At 55.4% G+C, this 12,594-nt stretch overlaps 1 protein-coding gene across 3 annotated transcripts in view; it reads right to left on the bottom strand.

Annotated features, from left to right (window-relative positions):
• Window positions 1-1,868: 1,868 nt before the first annotated feature.
• The window catches only part of ACTN1 (actinin alpha 1), a 105,419-nt gene continuing 94,693 nt past the window's right edge, over window positions 1,869-12,594 (bottom strand). Inside the window, exons 12-22 of one of the 3 annotated variants that reach the window (XM_066272475.1) lie at window positions 10,730-10,880; window positions 10,102-10,210; window positions 9,442-9,582; window positions 8,000-8,182; window positions 7,574-7,708; window positions 6,258-6,437; window positions 5,392-5,538; window positions 4,325-4,405; window positions 3,772-3,837; window positions 2,432-2,590; window positions 1,869-2,245 (exon numbers count right to left, since the gene is read on the bottom strand). In XM_066272475.1, coding sequence (XP_066128572.1) covers window positions 2,087-2,245; window positions 2,432-2,590; window positions 3,772-3,837; window positions 4,325-4,405; window positions 5,392-5,538; window positions 6,258-6,437; window positions 7,574-7,708; window positions 8,000-8,182; window positions 9,442-9,582; window positions 10,102-10,210; window positions 10,730-10,880 — 1,511 coding nt within the window. In that variant the 3' untranslated portion in view covers window positions 1,869-2,086. The remainder of the gene's footprint in view (window positions 2,246-2,431; window positions 2,591-3,771; window positions 3,838-4,324; window positions 4,406-5,391; window positions 5,539-6,257; window positions 6,438-7,573; window positions 7,709-7,999; window positions 8,183-9,441; window positions 9,583-10,101; window positions 10,211-10,729; window positions 10,881-12,594) is intronic. The other 2 variants (XM_066272474.1, XM_066272473.1) reach the window with 2 other exon arrangements.

Here is a 12,594-nt window from a genome sequence, read left to right as displayed (position 1 = left end):
GGCTGACTAATCATAACTCTGGAAATTGAGGCCTGTGAACGTGCTTGCCTGGGCTTAGGAAACTTTCTGGTTGGAACAACTTCCCCCTCTCAACTCCTTTAACACCGTGCCCATCGTTAGACTTGCAAGTAAATAGCTAAAACAAGGTTGTGTATCGACCTCTTCCTAAAGACTTTAGCCTGAGACCAGGCTCTGGCCTGTTCTGTGGTGTTCCCCAGGGTGCTACAGCCATAGCAGACCCACAATCAGCATTTACTAGACTTTTTACCTCCCACAGGTAAAACCTATAGGAGTACTTCCCAAAGCAAATGCCAACACTTCTCCCCGTGTCCTTTCTCCTGAGTGGCCTCCTTGCCAGGACACTCCTTCCCGGGGCACTGGGAAGTCCAGAAACTTACTGAACTAATTCAGTAAAGCAAGAGGGCCTCCCACCAAAGGCTGTCATCACTGACCCCAGTTCCTGAAGTTCTGATTTAGTCTTCATCCTAAGTGAGGGGACAGATCACGTTAAGGATTCTCTTTTTAAGAGAGTCTTCAACAGAACCCCTTGAAACTTACAGACTGACCGCAGTTAACACAGCATAACTGATACATGGATCTATGGCTTCAGTTGCTAACCTACAATTCTGCAACCCCTGCACTGTCATTACTGATATCAGCTATAGCCTTGGGGAGGAGAGACAGACAGGGAGGAGAAACAGGAGAAGCTTGAGCCAGTGCACCCAGATCCTCTGGGATCCGCTGAAAAATGCACATTCTGGCCTGACCAGGTGGTGGCGCAGTGGATAGAGCGTTGACCTGGGACACTGAGGACCCAGGTTCAAAGCCCCAGTCACCAGCTTGAGCCCAAAGGTCGCTGGCTCGAGTAAGGGGTCACTGGCTCAGCTGGATCCCCCGTCAAGGCACGCATGAAAAAGCAATCAATGAACAACTAAGGTGCCACAACGAGTTAATGCTTCTCATCTCTCTCACTGCCTCTCTTGCACACATGCACACATACAAAAATGCAGATTCTGATTCAGGAGGTCTGAGGCAGGGCCCAAGAGTCTGCCTTTCCAACATGCTGCCAGGTGACGCTGGACAGCGGCTGTCCAGGGGACATCTTGAGTAGCAAGGCGGGCATACAGATGTCATAGAGCTGTTCGATGTTGTGGAAAACAAATGAAGAAACTGCAGTTCAAGAAGATCAAAAGCACCAGGGTGGAAACCATGGCAGGCGGTGACGGGTGCCCTACGCTACCCTGGAAGACAGACAGACAGACAGACACACACACACACACTTTTGCAACACAGCAGGCAAGGAGCAAGCCGAGAGCTGTCAATGGAGCTGTTGCTTTAATAGGGTCCATGCCAAGCAATATCAAAGCTGTCCACACTCCAGGGTTGTCCTGACCATTTTTAATAGGCAATACTAAAATAAAAAAAAAAAAAAAAAAAAAGTATGTGCTGATGAAGAGACCAGTCACACCTCCAGACTTAAAAACGAGACAAGCCACATAAATTCTCTTCCTTAAAAAAGAGCCATTTCAAAAGATTTCTTTAATATCATAAAATATTTTCATGGACAAGTGAGCCAGCAAACATACATGCACCTATGTGCCTTTGACAAGTCACCCCCGGCCCCACCCCCTTCCCACATCAGGTGGACATGAGATTGGAGAAATGAATACAGCAGATGGAACAGAAAGGGGAAAAAAAAAAAGAAATCAATACAAAGGATGAACTATAACATTGTGCTTGGTTATTTTCCTATGTTACAACAAAACAAAACATTTTGGTGCAAATAGTTAATTTTTCCTCTTTTCCATTTAAGTCTGGTGGAGAAAAAAATACTTCTTCTATAATAAAATATGCGGTATTTTGTTGTGTTTTTTTTTTTTGTATTTTCTTTTTTACTTTTTTTAATGTAATTTTTCCTCTTTTTTGCAGAAAATAATTTTGTAAACTGTCACTTGGCGGGCAGGGAGGCTGGACGCCCGGGTGGGTCCCAGCTCACCAGGGTGGGGGGCGGGGCAGCAGAGGAGCCGGGCGGGGCTTGCAGGGCTGGGGTGAGGGCGCTGGGCGCTGGGCCGGTGGGCGGGGCAGGTTAGAGGTCGCTCTCGCCGTAGAGCGCCGTGGAGAAGGACATGTAGTCCAGAGCACCGGGCACGGCGTCGGGGCCGTGGTAGGGGGCCATCCGCGCCACGCAGTACTCGGCCTGGTCTGGCGGCAGCTCCCGGCGCAGCTCGTCCACCGTGATGTAGTTCTGCAAAGACAGTGCGGTCAGCACGGCTGCGAAGGCAGGGAGCTGCGACCCTCACGGGACCCCCTGCGGTCCCCGGACCAGCCCCGCCTCGGACAGCCACACGGTGGGGCCCTGTGAGACCCTGTAAGAAGGGGCAGTAGAGGTGCGCACCACCCCAGCCTGGCACTGACACCATAGCAAACACACCTTGTCACCGGCCAGGATCTTGAAGGAAGCCATGACTTGGTCTGCTGTATCCGTGTCGGCCGTCTCACGGGACATAAAGTCGATGAAGGCCTGGAATGTCACTACCCCCAGGCGGTTGGGGTCCACAATGCTCATGATTCGGGCAAACTCTGCCTCTCCCTAGAGGAAACAGCCACCCCCAAGCCCGTCAGCCTCTGTGCCAGAGGCTGCTGGGTCTCTGTAGGCAGTGGAAGCCCCTGAGGGCTCAGAGTAGCCTGTGACTCTCCGAGGAGGGCGCAGAGGCCCCTGACCTAACCTGGGTTGTCTGGAGGGTATAAAAGGGACATAACCCCCAACAGTGAAGACCACCCCCACCTAAGGGCTTCCCAACCTCCCCAACAGTTGCCTGGAGCAAATTCTGATAATGCTGATAATACTGATAACAATAACAGTATCTAACAGCTACACAGCACATATTATATACCAGACTCTATTCTAAGTGCTATGTATATTTTAATTCATTTAACCCTCCCCACAACCAATAAGGTGGGTGTTTATTATTTCCAGCAGTTTCCAGAGGACAAACCTGAAGCCGGGTGGTTTAGTGACCTGCCCAAAGGTACGCAGCCAGGAGGCAGTGGAGCTGGGGCTTGAACGTGGGTGGTGTGGCTCCACACCTGTGCTCTCCCCACTGTACCATATGTTCTATGTGGCAGACAAGTGCACAGCACTCATGTAAGCTCCTTCATTTAACTCTTACAACAGTCCTACAGGGTCCACCTTGCCTTGTCCGGGCCCCCGGTAAGAAGGGGAGGACGAGCTGGGATTTACGCCTGGGTTCACTGCTCCTTAGAGTCGGTGCTGTCCCGTCTACACTGGGCAGCCCAGCTAGGGTCCCTGCTGTGCTTGGATGGCCTGCGGGGGGTGGAGGGTGGGAGAAGACTCGGGCAAAGGCAAGGAGGTAGCAGGCTTGGCTAGAGCCATCACCAGGGAAACAGAACTCTCCATGCCTCCTACGAGACTAAGCAAGCCAATCCAGGCCTGGAATATCCAAACCACCAGTCCTTCTTGCTAGCCTCGGAGTCGGCCCAGCCATCCGTGGTGGGAGTGAGAAAGCCTATTTCCATAGCAAGTACCAAACCGGCACAGACAGGTGGGACGGCCAGACCTCCAGAACACACACAGGTCCTGCAGCTGGGCCCTGCCACCAGGGCTCCGTCTTTCCCAAGAATCAGAAACCTGAGCCCCCTCTGCGGAGGACAGCCCCTGGCCTGCGGGCATCCAGACTGCCACAGCGAGGACTGGGCCTCTGCGGCCAGCTGGCTGCCCCCAGCCAGGACAGAGGGCGGGGTTTACATTACCATGTTGTAACCCATGGAGATAAGGCAGGCTCGGAAATCATCCGTGTCCATCATGCCTGTCTTCTTCTGTGGGGGCAGTGGCACCGAGACACGAGGAGGAAGCAGAGCCGGCCCAGGGCCAGGAAGACAGGGCACAGATGGCCGGAGGGGAGGACGAGGCGTATGGTTTTGGGATCAGGAAGGAGAGAGGAGCACAGGAGAAGTAGATATAAATACATGTCCAGGGAAAATGTCCAAGGAGGAGGAAGACAGAGCAGGGAGATGCAAAAATCCGTCCAGAGGATAGAGAGCGGCGAGCAGACCGGAAGGCGGGCACCGGGCAGGTTCCCACGAAAGACAGCCGCGGGCAGGGTCAGAGGTCAGAGGTCAGGGTAGTGGGAGGAGGAGCCCGACAGGGGCCAGGCAGGGACAGCAGGAGAGGACGAGAGCCCCACGGCCCACAGGACAGGGGACAGGGAGATCCAGACAGACAGAGAAGAGAAAAAGGAGAAATACACGTTATTTCTTGCCCCGGAGGCCGTCCCTGAGCGTGCTCCATGCAGGAGTTAAGTACCTGGGGGTCGTTGCCAATATCATAACCCAAGCTGATGAGGCAGGCTTTGAACTCCTCGGGACCCAGCGTGCCGGAGTGATCCTGGGGCCGCCGTGCGTCAGGCAGCGAGCCATGCGGTGCCAGGGAGGTGGAGGCCGTGAGGGGAGGGGTGGGCCATGCCCCGAGGACGGTGGCGTGTGAGGGGAGACACAGGGACAAAGGCATGCGGATGGAGAGGGGGGAGGGTGGATGGAGGGTCAGGGAGGAGGGGAAATAAAAGTGCACATGGTTAGACACACGGACGAGGTCCCGAGGGTGCCCCCTCCCTGACACACGCAGCCCTGCTCTGGGAAGCAGGCCAGAAGGGAGCACAATGAGCCATGGGGGTGAGAAGCCCCCAGAAGTGCCCAGCCCACCTCCAGCCCGATGCCCCACCCCAGTTTCCAGGAGGGCTCCACCCGGCCAGGGGCTGAGAGGGCAGTGAAGCAGGCAGGTGGTGGGCAGCACCTAAGCCCATGCTCCCTCCCACCCCACGTGGTCACCCTGAAGCCCCAGGGCACTGGGAGTGGCACCCACAGAAAGACCCAAGCTGTCCCAGAGCTGGGCGGGAACCCAGGAGTGACAATTCTGACATCCCCACCAAGTGTCCCAAAGGCTGTCCCAGGAGGTGGGTGGGGATAGAGGGGAGCCTGGGCTCCTGTTTCCTGAAACAGGGGCAAGGACAGTCCCCACAGCCAGGTGCAAAAGGCCTTCACTTGAGGCTAGGGCAGCCTTGCTCCCAAGGGCTGAAGCTGCACGGTAGGAGAGCAAAGGTCGGGGCCAAGGGTCCTTTACACCCATAGGAAGAGCTGTCTCTCCAGGGACGCAGAGAGGCTCACGGGACAGCCGGACTGGCTTTCTAAGGCCGGCATCATGCGATGCAGAGTCAGGGCAGGCTAATGGCTGCTCCTCCCCCTCCTTCCTCTTCCTCCTCCTCCTCACCTGCCCGGGAACCGGGTCTGGCACGGCTGCCCACGCCCTGGGCAGTGCCCTCCAGGGCCCTGGGGCTGGGGGCTGCTCTAAGCAAGTGCAGGGGCTGGGTCTCTCACCCGGTCAAAGTGGTTAAAGGAGGCCCGGAACTCGTTCATCTGCTCCTGGCTGATGCCCTTGGCATCCCGGGTCAGGATCTGGTTTTCCACCTCGTTGATGGTCCTGGCGATGGTGGTGAGGAGCTGCTCCCAGCCCACGCGTATGTGCTGGATGTGGGCAAGGGGTCTGTCAGCTGGGCCAGGCCTGGGCCCAGGCTGCCCCTGCCCACTCCTTCCCAGCCATCAGAATGGTCCAGGCAGTCAAACCCAGACTTCTGAGCAGATTCAGTGTCAGCAGAGGCAGGGGAACCAGGACAAGATACCAAGATAGAGGCCCCAGAGGAAGAGGGAAGCGTGGGCAGGGTGGTGGCCTCTGCCCTGGGCGGCAGAGACCAGAACCTCCAGTGTGGGTCGGGATACGAAGGAGGGGACACTTGGAAGTGGGAAAGACGAAAGGATAAACAACTCAGTCTTTGAATAGCCAACTCCAGACCCACCCCCACACGCCTTCATGGTCAAAACAAGTGGTTGTTAGAACACAGGTGCCTAAGACAGCGTTTGGAGACCACCCGCATCAAAATCGCTGGGGTGTGTGTTAAAAATCTGGCTCCCTGAACCCTACTGCTGACTTAGTGAATGCTGAAGGCAAGGCCTGGAAGTCTGTCTGTCAACAAGTTCCCTGGAAAATCCAGAAGGCACGGAGGACGGAAGGCCCAGAGCTCCCAGGGTGTGGAGAAGTGAGTGCCTTCTCACGCCAAGGTGAGAATTGATGCTACTACGGCCAGTGTCCTTGGAGGAGAATAGCCTCCTCCTGCCCCGGCCCAGGCAGGGGGAACAGAAGGGGATCCGTGGCCTCCTCCCTGGAGAAGCGAGGCTCAGACACACACCTCCATGGTGTAGTTGGTGTGCTTGTTGTCAAAGATGAGCGCCTCCTGGATGAGCTGGTGGTCGCCCTCCAGCTGGTCGATCTTGGGCTTGTAGTTGACGATGCTCTTCTCATACTGTCGCAGGTGGCTGAGCTGGTCCTCCAGGGTCCCGTGCATCTCAATGGAGATCCTCCCAATCTCCTGCTCACCCAGGAAGGAGGCCCTGGTCAGAACACCCCACTCCACGCCCCTGAGGTGGAGACTGGGGCCCCATGTCATTGGTCAAACCCTCAGATGGTATTCAGTTCCCACTCCCAGCACCTGGGAACCCAGCAGAGGTAATTAGTAAGTAAAACCAATTCCGCATGGGCGCTTCTTGGCATGGAACTGGCACCACAGAGCTGTGTGACCAGCACTGCTATCAGTGGATGAGACACCCCCCTTATCTCTCGGTTAGCAGTCAGCCTCAGGGACGGGATTCAAGGTCAGTTGCTTGCTCTTCAAACTCCCGTTCTAAGCCTTATTCCTGACCATCGCTCATCCCGGGGACCCTTGCTGGGCCCACCGAATCCAGTCCTCATGGCCTCAGTGCACCTGACTCACCACCCGAGGGGCCATGCTCCTAGCGTTCTGCTCCTAGGATGCCTGTCTCGGACCACTGGCTGTTCCCAGCCCCTCCCCCATTCTCCATAAACCAGGCCTAATCCCTGTTTGTGTTGGTCCTTCAACCACGTAAACAAATCCTGTTTGTAAAACCACTCTCACTGTACCCAAATCAATCCAGAAATATTTCCTGAGCACCTACTATGCACAATGTGCTAATAAGCAGGTGGGGATGGGGTGCAGGGGAGACGTAAACGTGAACTCAACCCGGGCTCGGAGCTCAGAGGGACGAGAACAAGAGGTGCGCCTTCCCTGATGGCCAGCAGCCCGCTAGCTGGCCCCCATGCAGCAAAAAGTTCCTCGCTTGCCCGAGGTTCGGCTCCCTCTCTGGGAAGAGCCTCCAAGTTCACCGCTCAGGAGCAGTGATAATGAAGAAAGAGACTCGGTCAGCCAGAGAAGCCACCAGGGGAAGCCAAGTCTGCCACCCAGGCCCTGATCCTGCTGTGGGACTTTCTCGAATGACTTCCTAGTGGTGTCCCGAGCCCGACACTGGGATCAGCCCACAGGGTTCCCTGCAGGGGCTCCACATCCTCTGCAGGGCAGCACAGCAGTCACCGGCTCAGGACCCACAGTCCACCACAGGTCACCCGGGAGGAGACAAGGCAAGCCTGCACGGCTGGGCTGGGGCCGGGGCGGGCTGGGAGCCTCATTCCTGCCTCCCAGACGGGACCCACCTCCATCTTGGTCTGGATCCAGGGTCCGATGACATTGGCCTGGGCCCCAAACTGCTTGCGTAGCCTCTCATTGTGCTGCTGGCGGGCATGTTCCTCCGTCAGGGCCTGGTCCCTCCGAGGCACCAGCTGACGCACCTGGGGTGAGAACAATCATGGGATGTTGGGATGGGCCACCGACTTGGCCCACATTTCAGAGGAGAAGAACCACGCCTGAGGAAGGGGTCAGTCAGTTAACAGGAATAAACACGTTGACCTGCTCTAAAAATCCAGTCATTCATTAACTTGACAGAATTCTAACTGTGACAATTAAAAAAAAAAAAAAATTGAAATCAATAAATAAATCAATAGCCAAAACGGGGACAAAAATCCCTGACTTTATGAAACTTACAATGAGTTAACCAATGCCCCGTCCAGCCCTGGACTCACGTGGTCCCATTTGCCATTGATCTCCTGAGGCGTGATGGTTGTGTAGGGGTTGGTGCCCACCATGTTGACGTGGTAGGTCTGGACAATCTTGGACACCTCGTTGTGGATGCCCAGGATGGCCAGGCGCTCCTTGTCGGCATCAGGGAGGGTGGCCTTGAACTGCTCATGGGCTGTGGTCAGTCCCTGGACAGAAGCAGGTGGGCAGGAAAAGAACAGTGACTGGAGGTCTGGTACCTCCCGTGGGCAAGATGAGGAATCCTCGAGACCTGCAGACCCCAGAGGACAGGTGGGTGAAAGGGCCCCCAGAGGCCCAGAGGTTTCCGTGGCTCAGAACCAAGATGGCAGGGCTGGCGAAGTCAGCAGCAACCCCAAGGGTGCTTATCACCCCATAGGCCAGGGGTGCCAGGCCAGCTCCCAGGTGACTCCCCCAACAGACTTCCTTAGCGCTTTGCAAAACCCTTGCAACTTACCACTCTATAGCTCAGGGGTCGGGAACCTTTTTGACTGAGAAAGCCACGAATGCCACATATTTTAAAATGTACTTCTATGAGAGCCATACAACGACCCGTGTACGTTATGCATTATCCAATAAAAATTTGGCATTGTCTCGGAGGACAGCTGTGATTGGCTCCAGCCACATACAACCATGAACATGAGCGGTAGGAAAAGAATGGATTGTAACACATGAGAATGTTTTATATTTTTAACGTTACTATTATTTTTTTTTTTTACTAAAGGTTTGTCTGTGAGCCAGATGCAGCCATCAAAAGAGCCACATCTGGCTCACGAGCCATAGGTTCCCGACCCCTGTAGCTGTATAAAACAGTGAGGAAGGTATTTATTGCTATGAAACAAACTCAAAGGGAACCGTTAACTTAAAAATAAAGGCTCAAAGTACAGTATATTATAAAAGCTACTTTTGTGTAGAAAGAGTGTGAAGGAGACAGTGTTAATAAATAAGTACATTTGCTTGCATATGCAGGGACTGTCTCACCATACTGCTTTCCTCTGGGGAGTGGCTCTGGGGGCAGGGACACAGGGGAGGAGCAAGAGCTAACAGCTAACTGCACATCTTTTCTATCGTTTAGATTTTACACAGATGCATGTTACCTAATCAAAATAAATAAAATGCAAAGGTTTCAAATCTAGGAAATGCCTGGGATGCTGTCCTCCGTCCCCTCTACGGGGCCAGTGCTGCAGGCGCGGGGCTGACAGAGCGTGGAGTGGCGGCCAGGAGGGGCAGGAGGGGCGGGGGCTAACGCGGGACTGACAGAGCGTGGAGTGGCGGCCAGGAGGGGCAGGAGGGGCGGGGGCTAACGCGGGACTGACAGAGCGTGGAGTGGCGGCCGGGCGGGGGGGGGGGGCTAACGCGGGACTGACAGAGCGTGGAGTGGCGGCCGGGCGAGGGGACGAGCCCCGGGGGTGGTGGGGCTGCAGCGCACCTGGATCTCCTCGATGGTGTGCACGATGAAGGTGTCCTGCAGGTCCTCCATGGCCCCCTCCATCCAGTTGTTGAAGGGTGCAGCCCGCTTGGCGTACTCCAAGTAGAGCTGGTCTATGGTTTCTAGCAGTTTTTCTGTCCGCTGAGAGTTACCAAATGGGGTAGGGGTGGGGACATGTTTAGCAGAGTCATATTCACAATCCCCCCCTAACCCCCACCAAGAGCCTCTAAGACCCTCCAAGATCCTCCTGGCCAGCCCCAAGTGGTCCAATCTGGCAGCACCACACTAACTCAGGCAGAAAGAACAGGCTATTGCTGGGGCCCTGGTTCCTATGTGCAGTGTACAGGCTACCCCACCTTAAAGTCACCAGGCCTGGCCCCAGAATCTGGTTTGTAGACTAGGAAAGTTCTCAGATGGCTAAGGTTGTGTTAAGTGCACTAAACGAGGGGGTGAGATACGGCTAGGGCAAGAAAGAAAGCACCAACACAGAGCAAAGCCCAGTCAGAGTGCCAATGTGAGCCTTCCACACTCAGGCCATGGCTGGGGGAGGGCTGGGGGACCCAGTGGAGCCTATTAGCCCAAAGCAAAGGGTGTCACAAAGCAGGAAGGGGGACACAAAGCTGCTGGAGGCAGGCTTCCATCTCCCCAGGGAGCCCTCACCTCCAGGGCTTCCCTCCGCTTCTGGGTTAGGGCCCCTAGATTGTCCCACTGGTCACAGATCTTTTGGCACCGTGCGTTGACACTGGGTGAGTCGTAATAGTCCAGCTCACTGGGAGGGAAGAGACAGGAAGTCAGGTGACCCAGGCTACCTCTGTGGCCTGCTCTCTTCCCGAGGCCAGGGCGTTACTGGTGTTCGAAGGCCAGGTGTACTTGCTTCATTAAGACCTTCTAAGTGTCCCTCCCAAACTTCTAGGTCCTTGGCTTTTAGGAGACCACCGGGAGAAGACCAAAGGCCAGTCCTCCTCTGTAAGGTCCCCCACCCCAACCACAGCTGGCGGCAATGCCAGTCTCGACCTGATGCACAAGGTCAAGGAGCCACCAAGGCAGTGAGTACTCAGAACCAAGACTTGGACATCCTCTGGTCCTGCACTAGTTACAGGTAAGGACCGAAGGCTTGTGACAGGAAGGGTGATGGGTTCATTCCCCACCTGGGGGAACCTTCTTAGTCTCAGTCTCTATATTGACAACCTTCCTGCCCAGGCACCAGGCTGTACCCACCCCCTCACTTGTCAGGACCACACCACCCGCCTCCCACAGCTGCCACAGCCCCTGGCCAGGCCACACTCACTTGAGCTCCTGTGCAATGGCAGCGATCTGCTCCACGCGGTCCTGGTGGGCGGCCAGGTCACTCTCAAAGGCTTCATGCTTCTTGAGGAGGGCCTTGATCTCCGAGAGGGTGGCCGTCTCGTAATCCTTCTGCCGCAGCATGGCCTCTTTACCTGAGTTCAAAGAGGGGCACGAGGCTGAGCTGAAGCTTGGGCGCAGGGCGAGGGGCATCTTCTTAACCTCACCACCCACCCCTCAGGACCTCAGGAGCTCCAGTTCCAGGGGGACACCCCAAGGAGATGCCCACTGTCCAACAATCAATCATCTGCAGTGCAAGACACCAAAACACCCACTAGGGGGCCGGGCCAGGAAAGCCACTGTTCTCCACGGGGCATATATATGGCGGAGGGGCATCGGAAGTGGTTACGTACAAAGGCCACGTATGGGGCATAACGTTAACCTGACAGACCACAGGAGACAACAATCTATGCCCAGTGGTATAACCAGGAACAAACAAGCCAAGCAGTCAGGGGTACCCCACTGTAGCTTCTCCAGTTATTGCTGCCAGCCCCCAGCAGCCCTCCCTCGATCACTCCCAGTGTGGTCAGTGTATCCCGGGCACTCTGCATTCGTCAATGGCCAGAGCCTTCTCCAACCACCAAACGCACGGCCTTCTGTCTTCAGGGGCAGGCAGGGCTTGCTTGCACCCCTCACCATATTTTTGTTTACTATGGCAAAGGTGAGGACGCCACTGCCTCCAAAACAACAACTAGTAAATTTTATCCCCAGAATAATTATACAAAACAATTTTGTTTCAGAATTAATGAAAGAAAGAAAGAAAGAAAAAAAACGCCTTTATATGAGTTTTAAATCCTATTTTAAAACAGAAGAAACAAATCCATCACTGGCCACAGGGCCCCCGTCCGCCTCTCCCACAGGGAGCAGTGATTAGACGTCTGGGCCCAGTGCCACGCACGGACTTGCTGGTACTTAAACCGGTGTCCTTCTTTGCATCATAAGTGTCCTGCTGGGTGTCCAACACCTCTGCAGAGATCTGCTGCTTCCAACCCCAGCAGGTGCCCCTGCCTCTGCCCTGGCTGCCTCTGCGGGCACCTCTCCAGGGGCCACCACCGCCCCCTAAAACCTCCAGAAGCATGGCTTCTAGGCATCCTGCCTCTGCTTACACTCTGTGCCAGTCTGTGCCGTGACAGGCTGAGTGTTCATGGGGCAGTCACCCAAAGCGGAGGCTGCTCTACCATTTCATAGCTTTTCAGGGCGCCTGCTTTCCATTGAAAGTGCACACTGGCTGTTCCCAGACCGCGGCCAGCAATCATAGTGCCTGGCTGTCTTCTTCAGAGTTCCAAATTCAGTAAAGAATTCCTGAATGTCAGCGTTGGGACACTCTAAAAACCAGACCGGACACCAGCTGCTTCGACCCATTTCCGCGCCAGCACCATCCCCAAAGCCGCTGTCAAAAAGGTCATGTTGCTACTTGTCAAGAAGTTATTGTGCCTGATGGAGGGTGCTGGCCGGACCCTGCCACCGTGGCCTGCTGTGGTGAGGGCTGCCCGTGGTTGAGGGCTGCCTGGTCCCAGATAGGCATAGGCCCACCACCCTGGCTTGCTTGCACTGCGGCCTCCCTGGGAGCTGGCCAGCCTCGGCCCTACCCCCACCATGGCCTCTCACTGGCTCTGGTCATCCAGAGACATGTCCACTTTGTTGGCCATGGCGGACACAGAATTGGCCTTGGCCGCTTGTATGTCTTTGATTTCTGTTTCCCAAAGGAAAATGGGATGAGGTATAAACTCCCAGTACTCTTGTTAGATAAAGGTCCCCAGAGGCTTTGTGAAGTGTCCAGCACAGAACAGGGACTGACAAGGCCTCGCG

The sequence above is a fragment of the Saccopteryx bilineata genome, chromosome 4 (assembly GCF_036850765.1).
Source record: "Saccopteryx bilineata isolate mSacBil1 chromosome 4, mSacBil1_pri_phased_curated, whole genome shotgun sequence".
NCBI classification, from domain to species: Eukaryota; Metazoa; Chordata; class Mammalia; order Chiroptera; family Emballonuridae; genus Saccopteryx; species Saccopteryx bilineata.
This window is presented reverse-complemented; position numbering and strand designations above follow the sequence as displayed.